The following is a 25,691-nucleotide window of genomic DNA, read 5'->3' as shown; positions in this document are numbered from 1 at the left end:
TTACTTTTGTGAAGAGCCATGAAGAAACTTCTGTTTCCATCTTCACTCTATTATTCTACTTCTATCACTCTGTTGTTTGTTTACTCTGTTTATTTGAAGTCCTTTCCCCATGGTAATGTTGTTTATTTACTCTGTTTATTTGAAGTCCTTTCCCCATGGTAATGTTGTTTATTTTAAGTCCTTTCCCCATGGTAATGTTGTTTATTTACTCTGTTTATTTGAAGTCCTTTCCCCATGGTAATGTTACACAACATAGAGTGTAAGTAGTACTAAACATATTCTTACCATGTGCTACTATTTACAAAAACAATAAAATTATTTCCACCACTAAGAAAAAGTAAATGTTCAATTTTAAATGCTTTATGATATTACCATTATAACTATATATAATATGCCAAATTTCAACATTATCACTATCCTAACATTTAAAATCCAAGAACTTACTAACAAATAGAAGAGAAATAATAATGCTAGTTGAAAAGCTGTAGTATCAGTGTCTTTTTATGAATTCTTATGAAAAGTCAACAAGAGTAGTAATCATTTTTGAAGTTTTTTTAAAGACCAAGAAAAGGAATAGAAATTAATAAATTTTAAATAACATGTGCATTAAACTTAGGAGGGTTTTGGTATACCCTTTGCCATGGTGTATGGGTTTATTTTCCCCAGACAAAATTTCATAGACAATTAGGTACTTTTTTTTTAAGTCACAAAACCATAAATATGAATGCCATCTATTATACTTAGTTGATATTGCTATCCCTTCATTATTCTAATTGTTGAGAAAAAGATGGGAAAATGCATATATCATCCTTAAACTGTGAAGCACTTCATAAATTATTACTTATTTCTGTGAATAAAGAAAGCCTCATTATGAGTAAATCGGTATTAAACACAATAGTAAACCAAAACAACTCTGAATACTAACTTTCTTTTTTTTTTTTGAATACTAACTTTCAATGTGAAACTCTGTTGTTTAACATTTTCAAGGGAAATTATTATACTGCGATCGTTATTAACCTGCTAGTTAACACATGAAGTTTTTTTAACCTGACAAAGTTTGTAAATGTTATCTAGACACTAATGATGAAGATGACCTTAAATGTCCAATTAATTAAGCTGATATCAGAATCTGTGAGGATACTAGTTGCATTATTATGTATGTAGGCTTTTGTTGCTGAGTAAGTGATGTTTTATTTTTCTTGACATTTGATAGTTTGAAAATGTCAACCTTTTGCTTTGCCCTCTTCTTCATACCACAAAGGCCCAGCAGACTGATGATGTAATCTTCAGGAAAGAAGAGAAGAAAATGTCTGAGAGAAACAAGAAAAAGAGCCAGTCCAAGACCTGCATGTGGAAACAGCTAGGGAGATAGGTACGTTTCCATGCTACAATGAATGTTTCTTATGTATTGAAGATGTCAAATTGTGGGACTTTTCTTAGTAATATGCCTTTTATTGGATGGTGAAATGAAAGAAGTTCCCAATTATGAGTACATTCTTAGGGCTCTTTTCTGCTTTATATTTTATTTTTTAGTATAAATATTATAATAATAAAAACTACAGAGTTAGGTTAAAAAATCATAACTAAACATTTAGAAAGTTAGTAAAACTTTCATTTTGATTACAGAAATAGTTCAGTCTGAGACTTCTTCAGTAATTGCCTAAAAGTAAGGCAAAGCTGTACCTCCCCTTCTTTCATCTCACTTACGTGAATTTTTCAGCTCAGATATTTTATCACAAAAACATACCTTATTTCTCCTTTTCTTCCTATTTCCATGTTTTAAGCCAGTGCTGAGACTGATCAAAATTAGCATTAGGTCAAAATCGCCCATAGGAGATACTGAACTTTATTAAATATTGAATTATGCTCTAACTTGATGCTCTAACTTGCAGTATAACATTTATAGAGAAGTAGAGTCCTGTAGTCCAAGTTTTAAGAAGGAATGCCAAGGAGTAACTCCCCAATTTCTTCTGACTTTAGGCATTTTAATTTCTCTGGTAGGTCTCCCAAATCCCCAGTGATGTGCACAAAGGACCGTGCAAAAGATGGAATACTGGGTTTATAGAAGGAGAAGGCCAAATACCATTCCTGAGAGGATGAGAGTCCAAGCAGTTGTTCTTATTTATTACACAAATTTTAGTGAGTGTTGCTTTGTATTGTGCCAACTGTTGGATATACAGTGGTGGAAAAGCAGACATTATTCTTGCCTTCTTGTGGGAATCAGTCTGATAGAAGAGATATACAACATTCAAATAAACACGCAAATATATAACAGCAAATTGTAACATGTGGCACAAAAAGGAACAGCAAAGTACCGTGATACATGTGATCGATGTAATGGTGTGGAGGTAAGTGCATAGCTTTAGACAGTGTGGCCAGGGAAGTCTGTTCTGGGTGGTGACATTTAAGCTGAGACATGAAAGATGAGAAGGAAAAGCAGGGAAAGAGCCTCACCAGCAGCGGGAACAATGTGTGTGAAGGCTCTAAGAAGAAAAGAGCCTGCATAAGTGTCTCAGGAATTGAAAGAAAGCCAAACTAATAACTTTTACTGACCTAACAGTGTCTGTAAAGTGATTTCAGGTTCAGTCTTGCTGTCATCTGAATGTCAACTATGAGCATGATTGCCTAGCTCCAGTTTTTCTTTCTATATCTTTTGTGTTTTTTATTGTGCTACACTGAGCAGCTCACCATGGACAGCTCGCATCACATGGTTATCTGGTATCCAATGGGTCAGATATTTAGTCTTGGAAGCCCAGTAACAAGCCTAGAACTATTTCTCAGAAGGATAATATTTATCAGAACGAGAGGAATAGGCCTTTTTCCCCAAACCCTAAGGTATTGCCATAATTCTTCTCCCTACCATTGGATCTTCTGGGTCATATGGCCTGAGGTCAGCATGCCTGGAAGCTCTGGGATCCATTCAAAACTATGAGTTACTCACTAAATTACTCAAACTAGAAAATTTTAATAGAGGATATGTTGCCTCCTAAATCCAAAGTGACCCATGTGTCACTTTCTCTTTCTCAAGCAACTTGCCCTTCACCCTGGTAGAAATATTGTGACTTGCCCCAGATGACTGAACTCTGAGCAACTTCGCTATGATGTCAGTTTTAAGGATTTATCTTCTATGCTCTGTCATCTGTTTTTATCAAGGAATGTAGAATATTTACCACTCACTAAACATGAAGTCAAATACCTCAGAGGAAAGAAGGACTCAAACTGTCATTGTATATTCATAGACTTTTATATTTTTTTCTTGTTTTATATATCAAATGTAATTAACAGTTGTCTTATTAGTACAATATCTTTATCCTTCTACAGAATGTCAACTTCATAAGGGCTAGAACCCTGTTCATCCCGTGTGGTCCAGCAGCCCTGTACCTTGTCTTGCATATATGGGCTCCCTACTAGTACTTAAATGAATGGATAGAAGGATGGGGAAAAGTAGTAGAGGACAGAATAGCCAATACAGAGTATAGATACAATAAAGAAGCAGTGGAGGAAGTTACGTAGGAATTTAATCAGAGGCTTAATAATGAGGAAACCTGAGGCCATATTTTAGCAGTGGTAGTTTCTCCGAAAAGCCATTGAAAGGGTTTATGCTTCTTTGTTGACATCCACTCATTCTTCACAAGTACTCTCATTACTCTATACTTGGTTTAGTTATCCATACCTATGCAAATAAGCACACATATTTGTACATGCATATTTTGAGTTTTATCTTGTGATACAATGAGAGGATCCATTTCATTTTTAATTTTGTTTTCTTAGCACTAGCATATTACATGAACATAATAAGCCCTTCGAGATTGGTTAAATGAATAAATGGTTAAATGAATAATTGGTTAAATGAATAAACAAAGGCCCAATTAAAATGCTGCCTCTGCTATGAAGCCTTCTTTGATCAGGCAGCTAGAAATGCTCTTCTACCTTCTTAAACTCAACTCCATTGTACTCTGGGTAGTCTTTGCTTTTCCTATATAGTCTTGTTTTATGGGATTCTCAACTTCATTTCTGTATCCCAACAAGAGTACAGTTTTTTATATGAGGCAGACATTAAGTATTTATTTATTGAATGGAAAAAGAAAATATGTTTACTCTTTTGTTGTTAATGTTATGGATAGCAAAGAATTATGCAATGAAAATAATAACTTAAAATTTATAATTCAATTGTCATAATTTCCATAGATTTATTTTATTCTATAATGTTATTTTCACAAATTGAGTAGATGTGGATGGGATAGGAAAACTTGTTTTGGAAAAAGTTATAAAATATGTAAGTCTTTAAAAAAATCTTTATTTTATTTTATTTTATTTTATTTTATTTTATTTTATTTTATTTATTCATGAGAGAGACACAGAAAGAGAGAGAGAGACATAGAGGGAGAAGCACGCTCGATGCAGGACTTGATCCCTGGATCCGAGATCACGACCTGAGCCAAAGGCAGATGCTCAACCACTGAGCCACCCAGGCATCCCTTTTAAAATCATTTTTAACAGATAATCAAATACCATGAAGTTCACCCTTTTAAAGTGTAAAATGTAGTTTTTTAAAAAATATAGTTACAAGGTCATACAACCATCACCACTGTGTAATGCAGAACATCTTCATCACCCGCTACTGAATCTGGTTCTGGTGTTAGATTTGTCACTTCAGATACTGGGAGATTTTTGTGTGTTTGTTTTCTTTCTTTTTAGCATGCTTTGTAATTTTTTTTTGAAAACTGGACATGATATTTGGGATAATTGAAACAGAGGGAAATGGGCCTTAAGTAGAAGGTTTTGTGTTGATGTGATTAAGAGCTAGGCTGTCTGTCATGTTATAGCTGTAGCTATAGCTGTTAGGTCCCACAGGATTCAGTTTCCTCAGGTGTATTTTTAATATTTTCTCCCCTGTTTGAGATTTCCCTAAGAATTTCTTCTTAAATAGAATTGGTGTCTTCCCACTCTTTCGGTTATAATCCACTTATTATTATACTGCACCTTTGCTGATGTGGCACTAAGGTGTTGTGGGAGAGGAATTATTCTGTAATTTTATGAATAACACCCTGTCTTTTAGTGAACCTGAGCGCTTAGGCTGTGACTTTCAGAAATACTCCTTAGCTTTTTTTCTTTTTTCTTCTTAGGTTCAATAGGGAGGATTTCAAGAGGGGCTGGAGTTGACTAATTTCCCTTCTCTGGGTCATAAAAGGGTCTAGAACAGCATTTTACTTGAACCATTGGCCTTCATTACAGAGAATGCTTTGGGTGTATTTCAAAATGGTTACTTAACCCCTCCCTGTGACTAAAATGGGCAGGTATTTTGGGGGGATCATTACCATGAGGAACCTGGTGGAGTTCCTTGAGGTAAAATTCATAAGAATATTTGGGTTCCCCTAAGATTGGATCCCAAAGGAGTTTCTCAGTCACATTCAGCCTTCAGCCATTTGTCAAGTTTATCACTGAAATATTCGTAACAGTTAAAGACTCCAGCATCTGTTGCTCCAGGTAAGCTGATCTCAGCTGTGCTTCTCTGGATTTGGCTGCCTCTTAAAATTTCTAAGTGACAGTTTGTCCCGTGATCTTAATTCCCTGATGGTCTAAGAAAAGGCATGTTGTTTTCAGTTTGTTTACCTTTCATCTTGTTGTAAAGATGGGAGTGAAGACTTCCAAACTCATTATATGTTAGAGCTGAGACCAGATGTCTTCCACACTTTTTATTAAAATGCTAAGTAGAACATATTTAGACTTTGTGGGGTTGTATGGTCTCTGTTCCAGTTACTCAGCTCTACTGTTGTAGCCTGAAAATAGCCAAAGGCAATACACAAATGAATGGGAATCTATGTATTGTTTTTCTGTTATTTCACCTATTTCTGCTCTAAGCTTTATTTTTTTTTTTTTGCTCTAAGCTTTACTATTTACTTCTTTCTGCTTATTTTTATTTAATTTTCACCACTTTTTGGACTTTAACATGGAAGGTTAGGTTATCGGTGATACACACACACACACACACACACACACATACATGGGTATTTACTGCTATACTTTTTCTTCTAAGCACTGTTTTAGCTGAATCTCATAAGTTTTCTGTATGTTGTATTTTCATTTTCATTCATCTCAAGGTATTTTCTAATTTCCCTTTTCTTTGATCTGTTGATTATTTAAGAGTGTATTGTTTAACTTCCATATATTTGCGGATTTTTCTAGTTTCTGTTACTTAGGTCTTATTACATTTTGGCCAGAGAACATACTTTGTTAATTTTCAAATTGTCAACTTTATTGAGGCTCCTTTTTATGGCTTAACATAATGGTCTAGTCCAGAGACTGTTTGTACTCTTGAGAAAAATATGTATTGTGCTGCCATTAGATAGAGTGTTCTATAGATATCTATTGGGTCTAGTTGGTTTATAGTGTTAATTCAAGTGTTCTGTTTCTTTGTTGATCTTTCTAGGTATTCTTTTTTTTTTTTTTAAGATTTTATTTTTTAAGTAATCTCTACACCCAACCTGGGGCTGAAACTTACAACATCAAGATTATGAGTCACATGCTTCACCAACTGAGCCAGCCAGGCACCCCTTTAGTTGTTCTTTTAATTATTTAAAGTGGGATATTGGGGGCACCTGGATTAAGCATCTGTCTCTTGGCTTCAGCTTGGGCGGTGATTTCAGGGTTGTGAGATTCAGCCCTGCACCAGGCTCTGTGCTCAGCCTAGAGTCTGCTTAAGATTGTCTCCCTCTCCGCCTGCTTCTCCCCAACTCACACATGCATGTGCGTGCTCTCTCTCTCAAATAAATAAATCTTAAAAAAAAAAAAGCAGGGATGTCTTTTTCAACCATATTGTCATTTTCTTTGAATTCTGTCAGTCTTTGCCTTATGTATTTTAGAGCTTTGTTGATTGGTGCATAAAAGTTTATAATTCTTACATCGTTTTGATAGATCAATCCTTTTATCATTATAAAATATCCTTCTTTGTCTCTAGTAACACATTTTGTCTTAAAGTGTATTTTTTCCTGACATTAGTATAGCCACTCCAGTTCTTTTTCACACACCATTTGTGTGGTGTATCATTTCCCATCCTTTTCAAGTTATTTATATCTTTGAATCTAATATGTGTGTCTTGTATGTAGAGTATAGGATTGGATTATGCTTTTTAAAAATAAAATCCATTCTTCTAATCTCTGACTTTTAGTTAGAGATACTAATTTGTTTACATTAATTATTGATAAGCAATGATTTATACCTGCATTTTAAAATTTTTTCTGTATATCTTATGTCCTTTTGTTCCCTATTCCTCCATTATTGCCTTATTTTGTATTAAATAGATATAATTTACCATTTTAATTATCTGTTATTTTTTAAATGTGTTTGTTTTTTGAGTTTTTTTATTGTTGGGTTTCCTAGAGTTTACAACTAAAATTTTGCCTTAAAACCATATAGTTAAAAGTAAAAGCAGGGGGGGAGGAGCAAGATGGCGGAAGAGTAGGGTCTCCAAATCACCTGTCTCCACCAAACTACCTAGAAAACCTTCAAATTATCCTGAAAATCTATGAATTCGGCCTGAGAATTAAAGAGAGAACACCTGGAATGCTACAGTGAGAAGAGTTCGCGCATCTCTCAAGGTAGGAAGACGGGGAAAAAGAAATAAAGGAACAAAGGCCTCCAAGGGGGAGGGGCCCCGCGAGGAGCCGGGCTGAGGCCGGGGCGAGTGTCCCCAGGACAGGAGAGACCCGTCCCGGAGACGCAGGAGCTGCACCGACCTTCCTGGGCGGAAAGGGGCTCGTGGGGAGGTGGAGCAGGACCCAGGAGGGCGAGGATGCCCTCGGGTTCCCTGGGACAGTAACAGAGCAACTGCGCGCCCAGGAGAGTGCGCCGAGCTCCCTAAGGGCTGCAGCGCGCACGGCGGGACCCGGCGGGACCCGGAGCAGCTCGGAGGGGCTCGGGGGCGGCTCTGCAGAGGGGGCTGCGCGGCCCCGGGAGCAGCTCGGAGGGGCTCGGGCAGAGGAAGAGGCTCCGTGCGGAGGGGGCTGCGCGGTTCCAGGAGCAGCTCGGAGGGGCTCGGGCGGCGGCTCCGCGGAGGGGGCTGCGCGGCCCGGGAGCGCGAATCCACCAGCGCAGGCTCCGGAGCACAGGGCGCCGGGACACAGCCCAGGATCCCGCCTCCCCCCGGGACAGGCAGAGGCCGGGAGGGCCCAGGACAGCGAGGACGCTCCTGCCCTAGCTGAGCAGATCAGCGGCCCCGCCCAGAGCCTCCAGGCCCTGCAGACGGAGTTCCTGCCGGAGCTGAATCCAGGTTTCCAGAGCTGCCTGCTCCGCCACTGGGGCTGTTCCTCCTGCGGCCTCACGGGGTAAACAACCCCCACTGAGCCCTGCACCAGGCAGGGGCACAGCAGCTCCCCCAAGTGCTAACACCTGAAAATCAGCACAACAGGCCCCTCCCCCAGAAGATCAGCTAGACGGACAACTTCCAGGAGAAGCCAAGGGACTTAAAGAACACAGAATCAGAAGATACTCCCCTGTGGTTCTTTTTGTTGTTGTTGTTGTTGTTTTTTTGTTTTGTTTTGTTTTGTTTTGTTTTGCTTTTTGACTTGTTTCCTTCCCCCACCCCACCCCTTTTTTCTTTCTCCTTTCTTTTTCTTTCTCTTTTTCTTCTTTTTTTTTTTTTTCGTTTTTTTTTCTTTTTCTTCCCTTTTTTTTTTCTCTTTCTCTTTTCTTTCCTTCTTTCTCTCCTCTCTTTTTCTCTTTTTCCCAATACAATTTGCTTTTGGCCACTCTGCACTGAGCAAAATGACTAGAAGGAAAACCTCACCTCAAAAGAAAGAATCAGAAACAGTCCTCTCTCCCACAGAGTTACAAAATCTGGATTACAATTCAATGTCAGAAAGCCAATTCAGAAGCACTATTATACAGCTATTGGTGGCTCTAGAAAAAAGTATAAAGGACTCAAGAGACTTCATGACTGCAGAATTTAGAGCTAATCAGGCAGAAATTAAAAATCAATTGAATGAGATGCAATCCAAACTAGAAGTCCTAACAATGAGGGTTAACGAGGTGGAAGAACGAGTGAGTGACATAGAAGACAAGTTGATAGCAAAGAGGGAAACTAAGGAAAAAAGAGACAAACAATTAAAAGACCATGAAGATAGATTAAGGGAAATAAACGACAGCCTGAGGAAGAAAAACCTACGTTTAATTGGGGTTCCCGAGGGCGCCGAAAGGGACAGAGGGCCAGAATATGTATTTGAACAAATTCTAGCTGAAAACTTTCCTAATCTGGGAAGGGAAACAGGCATTCCGATCCAGGAAATAGAGAGATCCCCCCCTAAAATCAATAAAAACCGTTTAACACCTCGACATTTAATTGTGAAGCTTGCAAATTCCAAAGATAAGGAGAAGATCCTTAAAGCAGCAAGAGACAAGAAATCCCTGACTTTTATGGGGAGGAGTATTAGGGTAACAGCAGACCTCTCCACAGAGACCTGGCAGGCCAGAAAGGGCTGGCAGGATATATTCAGGGTCCTAGACGAGAAGAACATGCAACCAAGAATACTTTATCCAGCAAGGCTCTCATTCAAAATGGAAGGAGAGATAAAGAGCTTCCAAGACAGGCAGCAACTAAAAGAATATGTGACCTCCAAACCAGCTCTGCAAGAAATTTTAAGGGGGACTCTTAAAATTCCCCTTTAAGAAGAAGTTCAGTGGAACAGTCCACAAAAACAAAGACTGAATAGATATCATGATGACACTAAACTCATATCTCTCAATAGTAACTCTGAATGTGAACGGGCTTAATGACCCCATCAAAAGGCGCAGGGTTTCAGACTGGATAAAAAAGCAGGACCCATCTATTTGCTGTCTACAAGAGACTCATTTTAGACAGAAGGACACCTACAGCCTGAAAATAAAAGGTTGGAGAACCATTTACCATTCGAATGGTCCTCAAAAGAAAGCAGGGGTAGCCATCCTTATATCAGATAAACTAAAATTTACCCCAAAGACTGTAGTGAGAGATGAAGAGGGACACTATATCATACTTAAAGGATCTATTCAACAAGAGGACTTAACAATCCTCAATATATATGCTCCGAATGTGGGAGCTGCCAAATATATAAATCAATTATTAACCAAAGTGAAGAAATACTTAGATAATAATACACTTATACTTGGTGACTTCAATCTAGCTCTTTCTATACTCGATAGGTCTTCTAAGCACAACATCTCCAAAGAAACAAGAGCTTTAAATGATACACTGGACCAGATGGATTTCACAGATATCTACAGAACTTTACATCCAAACTCAACTGAATACACATTCTTCTCAAGCGCACATGGAACTTTCTCCAGAATAGACCACATATTGGGTCACAAATCGGGTCTGAACCGATACCAAAAGATTGGGATTGTCCCCTGCATATTCTCGGACCATAATGCCTTGAAATTAGAACTAAATCACAACAAGAAGTTTGGAAGGACCTCAAACACATGGAGGTTAAGGACCATCCTGCTAAAAGATAAAAGGGTCAACCAGGAAATTAAGGAAGAATTAAAAAGATTCATGGAAACTAATGAGAATGAAGATACAACCGTTCAAAATCTTTGGGATGCAGCAAAAGCAGTCCTAAGGGGGAAATACATCACAATACAAGCATCCATTCAAAAACTGGAAAGAACTCAAATACAAAAGCTAACCTTACACATAAAGGAGCTAGAGAAAAAAACAGCAAATAGATCCTACACCCAAGAGAAGAAGGGAGTTAATAAAGATTCGAGCAGAACTCAACGAAATCGAGACCAGAAGAACTGTGGAACAGATCAACAGAACCAGGAGTTGGTTCTTTGAAAGAATTAATAAGATAGATAAACCATTAGCCAGCCTTATTAAAAAGAAGAGAGAGAAGACTCAAATTAATAAAATCATGAATGAGAAAGGAGAGATCACTACCAACACCAAGGAAATACAAACGATTTTAAAAACATATTATGAACAGCTATACGCCAATAAATTAGGCAATCTAGATGAAATGGACGCATTCCTGGAAAGCCACAAACTACCAAAACTGGAACAGGAAGAAATAGAAAACCTGAACAGGCCAATAACCAGGGAGGAAATTGAAGTAGTCATCAAAAACCTCCCAAGACACAAGAGTCCAGGGCCAGATGGCTTCCCAGGGGAATTTTATCAAACGTTTAAAGAAGAAACCATACCTATTCTCCTAAAGCTGTTTGGAAAGATAGAAAGAGATGGAGTACTTCCAAATTCGTTCTATGAAGCCAGCATCACCTTAATTCCAAAGCCAGACAAAGACCCCGCCAAAAAGGAGAATTACAGACCAATATCCCTGATGAACATGGATGCAAAAATTCTCAACAAGATACTGGCCAATAGGATCCAACAGTACATTAAGAAAATTATTCACCATGACCAAGTAGGATTTATCCCTGGGACACAAGGCTGGTTCAACACCCGTAAAACAATCAATGTGATTCATCATATCAGCAAGAGAAAAACCAAGAACCATATGATCCTCTCATTGGATGCAGAGAAAGCATTTGACAAAATACAGCATCCATTCCTGATCAAAACTCTTCAGAGTGTAGGGATAGAGGGAACATTCCTCGACATCTTAAAAGCCATCTATGAAAAGCCCACAGCAAATATCATTCTCAATGGGGAAGCACTAGGAGCCTTTCCCCTAAGATCAGGAACAAGACAGGGATGTCCACTCTCACCACTGCTGTTCAACATAGTACTGGAAGTCCTAGCCTCAGCAATCAGACAACAAAAAGACATTAAAGGCATTCAAATTGGCAAAGAAGAAGTCAAACTCTCCCTCTTCGCCGATGACATGATACTCTACATAGAAAACCCAAAAGTCTCCACCCCAAGATTGCTAGAACTCATACAGCAATTCGGTAGCGTGGCAGGATACAAAATCAATGCCCAGAAGTCAGTGGCATTTCTATACACTAACAATGAGACTGAAGAAAGAGAAATTAAGGAGTCAATCCCATTTACAATTGCACCCAAAAGCATAAGATACCTAGGAATAAACCTCACCAAAGATGTAAAGGATCTATACCCTCAAAACTATAGAACACTTCTGAAAGAAATTGAGGAAGACACAAAGAGATGGAAAAATATTCCATGCTCATGGATTGGCAGAATTAATATTGTGAAAATGTCAATGTTACCCAGAGCAATATACACGTTTAATGCAATCCCTATCAAAATACCATGGACTTTCTTCAGAGAGTTAGAACAAATTATTTTAAGATTTGTGTGGAATCAGAAAAGACCCCGAATAGCCAGGGGAATTTTAAAAAAGAAAACCATATCTGGGGGCATCACAATGCCAGATTTCAGGTTGTACTACAAAGCTGTGGTCATCAAGACAGTGTGGTACTGGCACAAAAACAGACACATAGATCAGTGGAACAGAATAGAGAATCCAGAAGTGGACCCTGAACTTTATGGGCAACTAATATTCGATAAAAGAGGAAAGACTATCCATTGGAAGAAAGACAGTCTCTTCAATAAATGGTGCTGGGAAAATTGGACATCCACATGCAGAAGAATGAAACTAGACCACTCTCTTTCACCATACACAAAGATAAACTCAAAATGGATGAAAGATCTAAATGTGAGACAAGATTCCATCAAAATCCTAGAGAAGAACACAGGCAACACCCTTTTTGAACTCGGCCACAGTAACTTCTTGCAAGATACATCCACGAAGGCAAAAGAAACAAAAGCAAAAATGAACTATTGGGACTTCATCAAGATAAGAAGCTTTTGCACAGCAAAGGATACAGTCAACAAAACTCAAAGACAACCTACAGAATGGGAGAAGATATTTGCAAATGACATATCAGATAAAGGGCTAGTTTCCAAGATCTATAAAGAACTTATTAAACTCAACACCAAAGAAACAAACAATCCAATCATGAAATGGGCAAAAGACATGAACAGAAATCTCACAGAGGAAGACATAGACATGGCCAACATGCACATGAGAAAATGCTCTGCATCACTTGCCATCAGGGAAATACAAATCAAAACTACAATGAGATACCACCTCACACCAGTGAGAATGGGGAAAATTAACAAGGCAGGAAACAACAAATGTTGGAGAGGATGCGGAGAAAAGGGAACCCTCTTACACTGTTGGTGGGAATGTGAACTGGTGCAGCCACTCTGGAAAACTGTGTGGAGGTTCCTCAAACAGTTAAAAATATACCTGCCCTACGACCCAGCAATTGCACTGTTGGGGATTTACCCCAAAGATACAAATGCAATGAAACGCCGGGATACCTGCACCCCGATGTTTCTAGCAGCAATGGCCACGGTAGCCAAACTGTGGAAGGAGCCTCGGTGTCCAACGAAAGATGAATGGATAAAGAAGATGTGGTTTATGTATACAATGGAATATTACTCAGCTATTAGAAATGACAAATACCCACCATTTGCTTCAACGTGGATGGAACTGGAGGGTATTATGCTGAGTGAAGTAAGTCAGTCGGAGAAGGACAAACATTATATGTTCTCATTCATTTGGGGAATATAAATAATAGTGAAAGGGAAAATAAGGGAAGGGAGAAGAAATGTGTGGGAAATATCAGAAAGGGAGACAGAACGTAAAGACTGCTAACTCTGGGAAACGAACTAGGGGTGGTAGAAGGGGAGGAGGGCGGGGGGTGGGAGTGAATGGGTGACGGGCACTGGGTGTTATTCTGTATGTTAGTAAATTGAATACCAATAAAAAAATAAATTAAAAAAAATAAATAAAAGTAAAAGCAACCTAATTTACAGTAGGGTATAAAAATTTTGCTCTTAAATATTTTCACTCCTCCTTCCTCCTTTGTGCCATTACTGTCATACCTATTATATCTTTATATATTGTATGCCCATCAGCATTGATTGTAATCATTCCTCTATGCAGTTGTTTTTAAAATCAGATAGGAGATATTTTTAAAAAAGTTCCAGTTTAAAATACATTTATATTGATTTTACATTTACCTATACTGTTTTTACCTTTAGTTGTCTTTACTAGTGCTCTTTATTTCTTCATGTGAATTTGAGTTACTTTCTAGTGTTTTTTCATTTCAGTTTTAAGGACTCCCTTTATTATTCCTTATATGGTAGGTAATTCTGTTTTTATACTGCTTCAAATACTTCATAACAATGTATTCCCAATTGCTTCCTCTTATCCTATAACATTGCTGTTATTCATTTCACTTACCTGTGATAATCACCTAATGAATGCACTGTTGCTGTTTTCTTATTGAACAAACTGTTATCTGTTAGATAAAAAAATAATAAGAAAGATAAAAGATTTTACTCTCCTTTATTACTTTTGTAAGGGTACTACTTTATGTAGATCTAGGTTTCTAACTTGTATCATTTTTCTTCTCTCAGGAAATTCTTTTAACTTAACAAATTCCCTCAGTAGCTATTTATCTAAGAAAATCTTTATTTCTCCTTCACTTTTGAAGGATAATTTCACTGAATACAGAATTCTAGATTGGTGGGTTTGTTTTTCAACACTAAATATTTCATTCTATTCTCATCTTTCTTGCATTGTTTCCAAAAAGTAGTCCAATGTAATTTTTATCCTTGGTTCTCTATAGGTATGATGGGTTTTATCCTCTAGCCTCTTTCAGGATTTTGTCATTATCTTTGATTTTCTACAGTTTGAATATGATATACCAAGATGTAGATTTTTTTTTTTTTTGTATTTATCTTGCTTAGTGTTCTCTAAGCCTCCTGGATTTATGGTTTGGTGTCTGTCATTAATTTTGAAAAATTATCAGCCATCATTACTTTAAACATATCTTCTGTTGTTCCTTTCATTCTTTTTCCCCTTTCTGGTATTTCTATCGTGTGAATCTTTTTCTGTAATCGTAATCATCCCATAGGTCCACTATAACATTCCAACATTTTGAAATGTCCAAAAAACACTTTTTCTCAAGGATAAAAGAAATCAGAAGCTAGGTTCAGGAACCTCAGTTCTACTTCATTTGATTATCCATTCATTCATTCATTCTTTCATTCAACATGTATTTTTATTAAATATCTACTTTGTGTCAGTTCTCGGAGTGTCTTTATTTAATAACATGGCTTTGTGTGCATTATGTTCCCTAAAGTATTTCCCAGTAGTGACAACTTCATTACTTTGGTGATGAATGAGGAATTAATAATTTGATCTTTTGTTGTTCATTTCCAGGATTTAACAGAAACCATTTGGAAGAAAAAACATGTAAAAGCCTGCAATGGCATTTCCAGCTTTCTTGTGGAAACAGATAAATGTAGAATTGATATTACTATTTACTATTATTGCATTTTGCTTTTGAAGGAGAAGTAACTGTGTGGTCATCAAAATTCATCAACAAGTAAAAAATAGAAAGGACTATACATCTAGTGCAGGTTACACACACTTTTGGGTGTGATGAAGAAATCCAGAGAAGGTGAAATATATTTATATATTTGAATGATTTACCACTAAAAGGACCAGTTTAAAAGAAGAATATAAACACCACCACAGATGGCTTAATTTTACCCCTTGAACATAGTTCTTTATGCCATATGGAGAATCATGCATAAACGAGCAGCTCATTCTTCAGTCTGGAATAGTTCTAGTAAAGGGGAAGTCTTAATAGGAACAATATGTATTAATAAAGAACACAAACACAGAGTTGCTAAATATAAACATTCTGGCTCCAAATTGCTACATTGGGAAAGATTTTTTTTTTTTTTTTTTTGGGAAAGATTTTATTATCTGTGAATATCCCTCCATTCTGAGGGGTTAAGAAATAGTATGCCTAATGATGGCTCTCCCTGTGGCTCCAGGAAAAGGTAGATTACCTTTCTAGTGTTGTATTTTGAAAAAAAAAAAAAATAGCTGTACAAATTCCAGGGTGTCTTGCTTTATATAACAGACTATCTCTGAAAAGTCAGTTTGCATATAACTTAGCTTTTACATGAAAAAAAAATCTTTTTAAAAATATTTTATTTATTTATTCATGAAAGACAGAGAGAGAGAGGCAGAGGGAGAAGCAGGCTCCTTGCAGGGTGCCTGATGTGGGACTTGATCCCCAGACTCCAGGATCAGCCCTGAGCCAAAGGCAGTCACTCAACCACTGAGCCACCTAGGGGTCCTGATGAAAAACATCTTAAATATACTCTGGGAGAACTGAAAACAGCCTGTGATGAGTCCTTTTGTAGTCTATGGAATTACTAATAATTTCCCTGTGGGCTTTGTTTTTTTAACTTCTAGAAGAAAATATAGGGGAAAAGCTCACTGACATTTGTCTTGGCAGTGCCTTTCTAGATATGACATCCAAAGCACAAGTTAAAAAAGCAAAAATAAACTAATAGACTAAAAAGGAAAAAATCAACAAAAGAAAAAGACAACAGAATAGGAGAAAATATTTGCAAACCACATATCTGATAAGAGTTTAATATCCAAAATATATAAGGAACTCATACAATTTAATAGCAAAAAAAGAAATCCATTTTTAAAATGGGCAAAAGACCTGAATAGACATTTTTCCAAAAGAAGGTATTCAAGAGGTACATGAAAAGGTACTCAGCATCACTAATTATTGGAGAAATGCAAATCAAAACCACAGTGAGATACTACCTCTCACCTATTAGAATGGCTGTTATTAAAAAGACAAGAGATAAGAGGATGTGGAGAAAAGGGAACTCTTGTACACTGTTGGTGGGAATGTAAATTGGTATAGCCACTATGGAAAACAGTATGAAGGTTCATCAAAAAATTTAAAATGGAACTACTATATGACCCAGAAATTCCATTTCTGGGTATATATCCAAACGAAATGAACTCACTTTCTCAGAGACATCTGCAGCCGTATGTTTATTGCAACATTATTTACAATAGGCAAGATATGGAAACAACCTAAGTCATGTCCATTGATGGATGAATGAATAAAATATGGATATATATATATATCTCCTAAAAAAAGAATAGACTGATGGTTGCTAGGGGTAAAGGAAATGGTTAAAGGTGGTCAAAGAGTTTCAGTTCTAAGATACATAAGTTCTGGAGGGATAACATGTAGCATATATGGTGACTATAGTTAAATTTAAGAGTAGATTCTAAAAGTCACCACACACACACACATTGTAACTATACGGGTTGTGGACATGTTAACTATATTATGGTAATCATTTTCTGGTATATATAAGTCATTACATTGTATATCTTAAACTTACCCAATGTGAGTGATGTCTCAGTAAAGCCAGAAAAAAAAAAAAAGTACACAAAGCAAACAAAAATAAAGACTACTGCATATTCCACTTCCATTGTGAAGCCAACTCCCCATATGTATCAACTTTAAACTGTGTCTGTTGGCCTCTCCCCCCATAATAATGCTTCCTCATATATATTATCTTCATCTCTGGCTCATCCTCTTCCTGATATATTACAGTGTTTTTTTATGTCTTTTTGTGTCAGGTTTCTTCTCTCTCTCCTTCTCCCTTTCCACACATATAACACACAAATTAAAAGTCTGAAAAGAGACATGTACACCAAAATGTTAATAGCATTTATTTCTGGGTAGTGTAGAGTAATCAATTTTTTCCTTTACCTTATGTTCTCTAATATTTCAATAATGTTTAGGTATTATCTAATTGAACATAATTAAGTTGAAATGTTAAGGATATTGATGGAAATATTTGAAAGGTTATTTTTAATACTTGCTTTCTGTATTAGGTGGAATTCTTAGCATATTTCCCCTTTTCTTGATGATGTTGATTACACAGATCATACCTCTAGGCAAGCCTCCTGCTAACCTCTACACAACTTCCAAAGTGATTTTTCTAGTACACAAAAATGACTGTCAATTCTATGCTTAACAGCTTTCGGTTACTCTTTATCAACCACTAAAGAAAAATCCAGATTCTTGCTCATTATAGAGGGTTTCTATAACTTGACCCAACCTACCATTTCTAGACTTAGTTCCCAATGTTAGACTGTATCAGGATTGCAAAAGGAAATGAGAAGTGGATCTTATAATCTTGAAGAGTTAGTTCATGGATTGTGAACTGATGCTTAGCTCAGCAGCTGTTCTGGTCTGGTTAGTGCATAAAGCAGGAACCACCATGGCATTTCAGAATCCTACATAATTTATGTTCAGTGAACAAACATGATTTGGTCAAAATGGGGAAGCCTAGAATTGCCCTGGGAAGAGGAGTTAGGTGTCAGGAAAATGAGCCTTGAAGAATAGGAAAAGGAGGCTCTGCTGATAGTAATAACACTCCAACATGTGCAGGTGAGATGAATAATTATAACCCGTATTATATGGGGTTTTTGAGTCTACAAAGACATTTTATGCAAAAATACCATCACCTTCTCATCTATTTAGCCCTCAAAACAACTTGCTAAAACCGTATTGGTATCTTCAATGCACAGGTAAGGAATGAAACTCAAAGAAATGAAATTGCTGATTCAAGATTACACAGCAGATTTGAGTCAGACCTCCTTCTGCCTCCAAATTCTGTGATCACCATGGATAGAATCTCAGGGTTTACTCTCTGATCCAAGATCAAGGAAGTGGATAAAAGTAGGATTCCAGATTGTAGAACGAGGTCTCCTATGCCACCATGAAGCAGCCTCTTGGAACTCTCTGTGCTCCTTATTATGATAAAAGCACAGCAAGGGATCATTACTGTGTTTACCTTGTGCCCAGCACTATGCTAAATGCTTTATATATATATTACTATATTTAATCTTTGGCAACCCCATGAAGTGACTGCTTTATTTTTCTCCATTATCTGAATGAAATAAGTGGCCTAGCCCAAAGAGTTACTGACAGAGCTGGGTCTTGAACCCAGGTCAGCTTCTGGACAGAGCCCATGTTCTATTGAGCTTCACAATCCACTGCATGCCTTCCTCTAAGAGAATGGTTAAAAGTCTTCTTAAAATCTGGGATAGCTATTTCTAGAATGTTGAGTGTCACATATCAACTTTTTACAGGGGCCCTCCTCTTCTCTCTTTGGCTCAAAACCATACTGATTAAGTGAAATGGAATGATGACAACTTGTTCCTTCTGTGATTCACCTCATTTCCTCAACCTTATCTTCTTCATGTTCAAATATTAGCAATCCACTGAAATTGTTTTACATCTATTACCATTTAGCTTTAATATAAAATCCCAGAAAACAAGAAGTTGATAGTAAAAGGAGCAGTAGAGAGTAGAAGCAATGCCAAAATGAAAATCTGAAAGTCTGATGTTCAGTTCTAATTCTGCCCCTTTCTAGCTGTGTGTGCTTCATCAAGCCTTTTCAACTGGTTTGAGGTCTGTTTTCTTAACCTTCAGTAACCAGTGACCGTTTCCCCTGTGCCTTCCCTCAGAATACATGGAACATTAAACCAATCAGTTTAGTCAATAATTCAGTAAAAAGAAAAAAAAAAAAAAAACCCTAAACACCTGTGTCCTGAATTCTCTCACTTTTAAATTGATTTCTAAGAAAACCCTCAGAGTAAGAATATTTTAAGGAGTTCATTGATTTGCCTCTGGAAAATCAAGCCCATCTGATCTATTACTGATTTTCAGGTTTTGATTTCGAATAGAGGATAGTTTTTCTTTAAAGGGCAGCAGTGTACCAATCTCTTTATGTAAAAAGTGGATATTTAAGACATACTCAAAAAAAAAAAAAAAAGACATACTCAGAGGGAAGTGATTCTTGAACACCTTTCCCTCCCTTTCAACATATGAGTTGTAATTGTGACTGGTAAGTAGGTGTAACTCTTTAGCTGTTATGAGAGCCTTGGTTCCTGATTTCTTTACCAATGCACATTTTAGAAAAAGCCATGTATATTTTCCTTTCTCAGTCTCCCACACGGTTCTTTATTTCCAGTTCTAAATAGTATCCATGTTTTTGCCACGCCATGGCAGATTATAACTGGAATTGCTTTGACCTTGGCCAGAGCAAATTGGAGATCAGTGAAATGGAACTGACCCCTTGCTTCTGAACAATAGAGCCAGTGTAACATTCACAATATTCACCTTTCTCCTTTAGTACTTTTGCCCCACACTTCAGTTCTTTCCTTCTGACTGATTTTCTCTTACTTCTAATGGGCTGGGAGAATTTCTTTACATGTTGGCCTGAAATCTGGATTTAGGTGATTATGGGTGTGGATGTAGTGCCTGTGCCTGAGGATGATGTCATCCAGGGAGAGCGAATACAAATGAAAGAGAAGAATGTCATTAATAGGACAGTGTCCTGCATGAAAGACCTCATTTATCATGTCAACTTTAATGCATTGCCCCAAATAATTTTCTTGTTGGCATTTGAAAGGTTTTCATTAGCTAAATATATAATTGTATACATAAATAAAGTCTGACAGTTACTATGAAATCAAAAGACATGGCTCCTTGAAAGGAATGATATACCTTACCACTGATTGAGAAGTCTTTCTAATCATATCACCCAAAGCAGAAAATATGAATAAATAAGACTGTTAGATTATAGATATAGAGATAATACATTAATCAAGTTTGAAAAATTAAAAAATTAAAAGAATTGGGAATCTATATGACACATAATATTTTTAATATGCAAATATCCCATATATCAATAAGGAGATGCTGAGCAATCCAATAACTATCCAATGAATATTGTTCAAAGGGAAATACTCTTTAAAAGGAGGAAAAGGGGGGGAGGAGCAAGATGGCGGAAGAGTAGGGTCTCCAAATCACCTGTCTCCACCAAACTACCTAGAAAACCTTCAAATTATCCTGAAAATCTATGAATTCGGCCTGAGATTTAAAGAGAGACCAGCTGGAATGCTACAGTGAGAAGAGTTCGCGCTTCTATGAAGGTAGGAAGACGGGGAAAAAGACATAAAGGAACAAAGGCCTCCAAGGGGGAGGGGCCCGCGAGGAGCCGGGCTGAGGCCGGGGCGAGTGTCCCCAGGACAGGAGAGCCCCGTCCCGGAGGAGCAGGAGCTGCACCGACCTTCCCGGGGGAAAGGGGCTCGCGGGGAGGTGGAGCAGGACCCAGGAGGGCGGGGATGCCCTCGGGCTCCCGGGGACAGTAACAGCAACTGCGCGCCCAGGAGAGTGCGCCGAGCTCCCTAAGGGCTGCAGCGCGCACGGCGGGACCCGGCGGGACCCGGAGCAGCTGAAGGGGCTTGGGCGGCGGCTCCGCGGAGGGGGCTGCGCGGCCCCGGGAGCAGCTCGGAGGGGCTCGGGCAGAGGAAGAGGCTCCGTGCGGAGGGGCCTGCGCGGTTCCAGGAGCAGCTCGGAGGGGCTCGGGCGGCGGCTCCACGGAGGGGGCTGCGCGGCCCGGGAGCGCGAATCCACCAGCGCAGGCTCCGGAGCACAGGGCGCCGGGACACAGCCCAGGATCCGGCCTCCCCCGGGACAGGCAGAGGCCGGGAGGGCCCAGGACAGCGAGGACGCTCCTGCCCCAGCTGAGCAGATCAGCGGCCCCGCCCCGGAGCCTCCAGGCCCTGCAGACGGAGTTCCTGCCGGAGCTGAATCCAGGTTTCCAGAGCTGCCCCGCCACTGGGGCTGTTCCTCCTGCGGCCTCACGGGGTAAACAACCCCCACTGAGCCCTGCACCAGGCAGGGGCACAGCAGCTCCCCCAAGTGCTAACACCTGAAAATCAGCACAACAGGCCCCTCCCCCAGAAGATCAGCTAGACGGACAACTTCCAGGAGAAGCCAAGGGACTTAAAGTACACAGAATCAGAAGATACTCCCCGGTGGTTCTTTTTTTGTTTGTTTGTTTTTGTTTTTGTTTTGTTTTGCTTTTTGATTTGTTTCCTTCCCCCACCCCCTTTTTTTCTCCTTTCTTTTTCTTTCTCTTTTTCTTCTTTTTTTTTTTTTTCGTTTTTTTTTTTTCTTTTTCTTCCCCCTTTTTTTTTTCTCTTTCTCTTTTCTTTCCTTCTTTCTCTCCTCTCTTTTTCTCTTTTTCCCAATACAACTTGCTTTTGGCCACTCTGCACTGAGCAAAATGACTAGAAGGAAAACCTCACCTCAAAAGAAAGAATCAGAAACAGTCCTCTCTCCCACAGAGTTACAAAATCTGGATTACAATTCAATGTCAGAAAGCCAATTCAGAAGCACTATTATACAGCTACTGGTGGCTCTAGAAAAAAGTATAAAGGACTCAAGAGACTTCATGACTGCAGAATTTAGAGCTAATCAGGCAGAAATTAAAAATCAATTGAATGAGATGCAATCCAAACTAGAAGTCCTAACGACGAGGGTTAACGAGGTGGAAGAACGAGTGAGTGACCTAGAAGACAAGTTGATAGCAAAGAGGGAAACTGAGGAAAAAAGAGACAAACAATTAAAAGACCATGAAGATAGATTAAGGGAAATAAACGACAGCCTGAGGAAGAAAAACCTACGTTTAATTGGGGTTCCCGAGGGCGCCGAAAGGGACAGAGGGCCAGAATATGTATTTGAACAAATTCTAGCTGAAAACTTTCCTAATCTGGGAAGGGAAACAGGCATTCAGATCCAGGAAATAGAGAGATCCCCCCCTAAAATCAATAAAAACCGTTCAACACCTCGACATTTAATTGTGAAGCTTGCAAATTCCAAAGATAAGGAGAAGATCCTTAAAGCAGCAAGAGACAAGAAATCCCTGACTTTTATGGGGAGGAGTATTAGGGTAACAGCAGACCTCTCCACAGAGACCTGGCAGGCCAGAAAGGGCTGGCAGGATATATTCAGGGTCCTAGACGAGAAGAACATGCAACCAAGAATACTTTATCCAGCAAGGCTCTCATTCAAAATGGAAGGAGAGATAAAGAGCTTCCAAGACAGGCAGCAACTAAAAGAATATGTGACCTCCAAACCAGCTCTGCAAGAAATTTTAAGGGGGACTCTTAAAATTCCCCTTTAAGAAGAAGTTCAGTGGAACAGTCCACAAAAACAAAGACTGAATAGATATCATGATGACACTAAACTCATATCTCTCAATAGTAACTCTGAATGTGAACGGGCTTAATGACCCCATCAAAAGGCGCAGGGTTTCAGACTGGATAAAAAAGCAGGACCCATCTATTTGCTGTCTACAAGAGACTCATTTTAGACAGAAGGACACCTACAGCCTGAAAATAAAAGGTTGGAGAACCATTTACCATTCGAATGGTCCTCAAAAGAAAGCAGGGGTAGCCATCCTTATATCAGATAAACTAAAATTTACCCCAAAGACTGTAGTGAGAGATGAAGAGGGACACTATATCATACTTAAAGGATCTATTCAACAAGAGGACTTAACAATCCTCAATATATATGCTCCGAATGTGGGAGCTGCCAAATATATAAATCAATTATTAACCAAAGTGAAGAAATACTTAGATAATAATACACTTATACTTGGTGACTTCAATCTAGCTCTTTCTATACTCGATAGGTCTTCTAAGCAAAACATCTCCAAAGAAACGAGAGCTTTAAATGATACACTGGACCAGATGGATTTCACAGATATCTACAGAACTTTACATCCAAACTCAACTGAATACACATTCTTCTCAAGCGCACATGGAACTTTCTCCAGAATAGACCACATATTGGGTCACAAATCGGGTCTGAACCGATACCAAAAGATTGGGATTGTCCCCTGCATATTCTCGGACCATAATGCCTTGAAATTAGAACTAAATCACAACAAGAAGTTTGGAAGGACCTCAAACACATGGAGGTTAAGGACCATCCTGCTAAAAGATAAAAGGGTCAACCAGGAAATTAAGGAAGAATTAAAAAGATTCATGGAAACTAATGAGAATGAAGATACAACCGTTCAAAATCTTTGGGATGCAGCAAAAGCAGTCCTAAGGGGGAAATACATCGCAATACAAGCATCCATTCAAAAACTGGAAAGAACTCAAATACAAAAGCTCACCTTACACATAAAGGAGCTAGAGAAAAAACAGCAAATAGATCCTACACCCAAGAGAAGAAGGGAGTTAATAAAGATTCGAGCAGAACTCAACGAAATCGAGACCAGAAGAACTGTGGAACAGATCAACAGAACCAGGAGTTGGTTCTTTGAAAGAATTAATAAGATAGATAAACCATTAGCCAGCCTTATTAAAAAGAAGAGAGAGAAGACTCAAATTAATAAAATCATGAATGAGAAAGGAGAGATCACTACCAACACCAAGGAAATACAAACGATTTTAAAAATATATTATGAACAGCTATACGCCAATAAATTAGGCAATCTAGAAGAAATGGACGCATTCCTGGAAAGCCACAAACTACCAAAACTGGAACAGGAAGAAATAGAAAACCTGAACAGGCCAATAACCAGGGAGGAAATTGAAGCAGTCATCAAAAACCTCCCAAGACACAAGAGTCCAGGGCCAGATGGCTTCCCAGGAGAATTTTATCAAACGTTTAAAGAAGAAATCATACCTATTCTCCTAAAGCTGTTTGGAAAGATAGAAAGAGATGGAGTACTTCCAAATTCGTTCTATGAAGCCAGCATCACCTTAATTCCAAAGCCAGACAAAGACCCCGCCAAAAAGGAGAATTACAGACCAATATCCCTGATGAACATGGATGCAAAAATTCTCAACAAGATACTGGCCAATAGGATCCAACAGTACATTAAGAAAATTATTCACCATGACCAAGTAGGATTTATCCCTGGGACACAAGGCTGGTTCAACACCCGTAAAACAATCAATGTGATTCATCATATCAGCAAGAGAAAAACCAAGAACCATATGATCCTCTCATTGGATGCAGAGAAAGCATTTGACAAAATACAGCATCCATTCCTGATCAAAACTCTTCAGAGTGTAGGGATAGAGGGAACATTCCTCGACATCTTAAAAGCCATCTATGAAAAGCCCACAGCAAATATCATCTCAATGGGGAAGCACTGGGAGCCTTTCCCCTAAGATCAGGAACAAGACAGGGATGTCCACTCTCACCACTGCTATTCAACATAGTACTGGAAGTCCTAGCCTCAGCAATCAGACAACAAAAAGACATTAAAGGCATTCAAATTGGCAAAGAAGAAGTCAAACTCTCCCTCTTCGCCGATGACATGATACTCTACATAGAAAACCCAAAAGTCTCCACCCCAAGATTGCTAGAACTCATACAGCAATTCGGTAGCGTGGCAGGATACAAAATCAATGCCCAGAAGTCAGTGGCATTTCTATACACTAACAATGAGACTGAAGAAAGAGAAATTAAGGAGTCAATCCCATTTACAATTGCACCCAAAAGCATAAGATACCTAGGAATAAACCTCACCAAAGATGTAAAGGATCTATACCCTCAAAACTATAGAACACTTCTGAAAGAAATTGAGGAAGACACAAAGAGATGGAAAAATATTCCATGCTCATGGATTGGCAGAATTAATATTGTGAAAATGTCAATGTTACCCAGGGCAATATACACGTTTAATGCAATCCCTATCAAAATACCATGGACTTTCTTCAGAGAGTTAGAACAAATTATTTTAAGATTTGTGTGGAATCAGAAAAGACCCCGAATAGCCAGGGGAATTTTAAAAAAGAAAACCATATCTGGGGGCATCACAATGCCAGATTTCAGGTTGTACTACAAAGCTGTGGTCATCAAGACAGTGTGGTACTGGCACAAAAACAGACACATAGATCAGTGGAACAGAGTAGAGAATCCAGAAGTGGACCCTGAACTTTATGGGCAACTAATATTCGATAAAGGAGGAAAGACTATCCATTGGAAGA

General features: G+C 38.5%; 2 protein-coding genes across 11 annotated transcripts in view; one reads left to right on the top strand and one right to left on the bottom strand.

Annotated features, from left to right (window-relative positions):
- The window catches only part of CFAP95 (cilia and flagella associated protein 95), a 141,728-nt gene that overhangs the window by 3,017 nt on the left and 113,020 nt on the right, over window positions 1–25,691 (top strand). For both annotated transcript variants that reach the window (XM_077907548.1, XM_077907557.1), the window contains exon 2: window positions 1,262–1,372. The gene's annotated coding sequence lies outside the window, so the exon portion shown is untranslated. The remainder of the gene's footprint in view (window positions 1–1,261; window positions 1,373–25,691) is intronic.
- Window positions 1–25,691, bottom strand: part of PTAR1 (protein prenyltransferase alpha subunit repeat containing 1) — a 105,701-nt gene that overhangs the window by 56,598 nt on the left and 23,412 nt on the right. For all 9 annotated transcript variants that reach the window (XM_077907419.1, XM_077907437.1, XM_077907429.1 and 6 more), the window contains 2 exons: window positions 17,213–17,508; window positions 14,217–14,274 (listed from right to left, as the gene is read on the bottom strand). In XM_077907419.1, the coding sequence (XP_077763545.1) occupies window positions 14,217–14,274; window positions 17,213–17,303 (149 nt within the window). In that variant the 5' untranslated portion in view covers window positions 17,304–17,508. The remainder of the gene's footprint in view (window positions 1–14,216; window positions 14,275–17,212; window positions 17,509–25,691) is intronic.

Source organism: Canis aureus, chromosome 1 (genome assembly GCF_053574225.1).
Source record: "Canis aureus isolate CA01 chromosome 1, VMU_Caureus_v.1.0, whole genome shotgun sequence".
NCBI lineage: Eukaryota > Metazoa > Chordata > Mammalia > Carnivora > Canidae > Canis > Canis aureus.
Note: the sequence above shows the minus strand (reverse complement) of the source record. Positions and strands in the feature narration are given on the sequence as shown.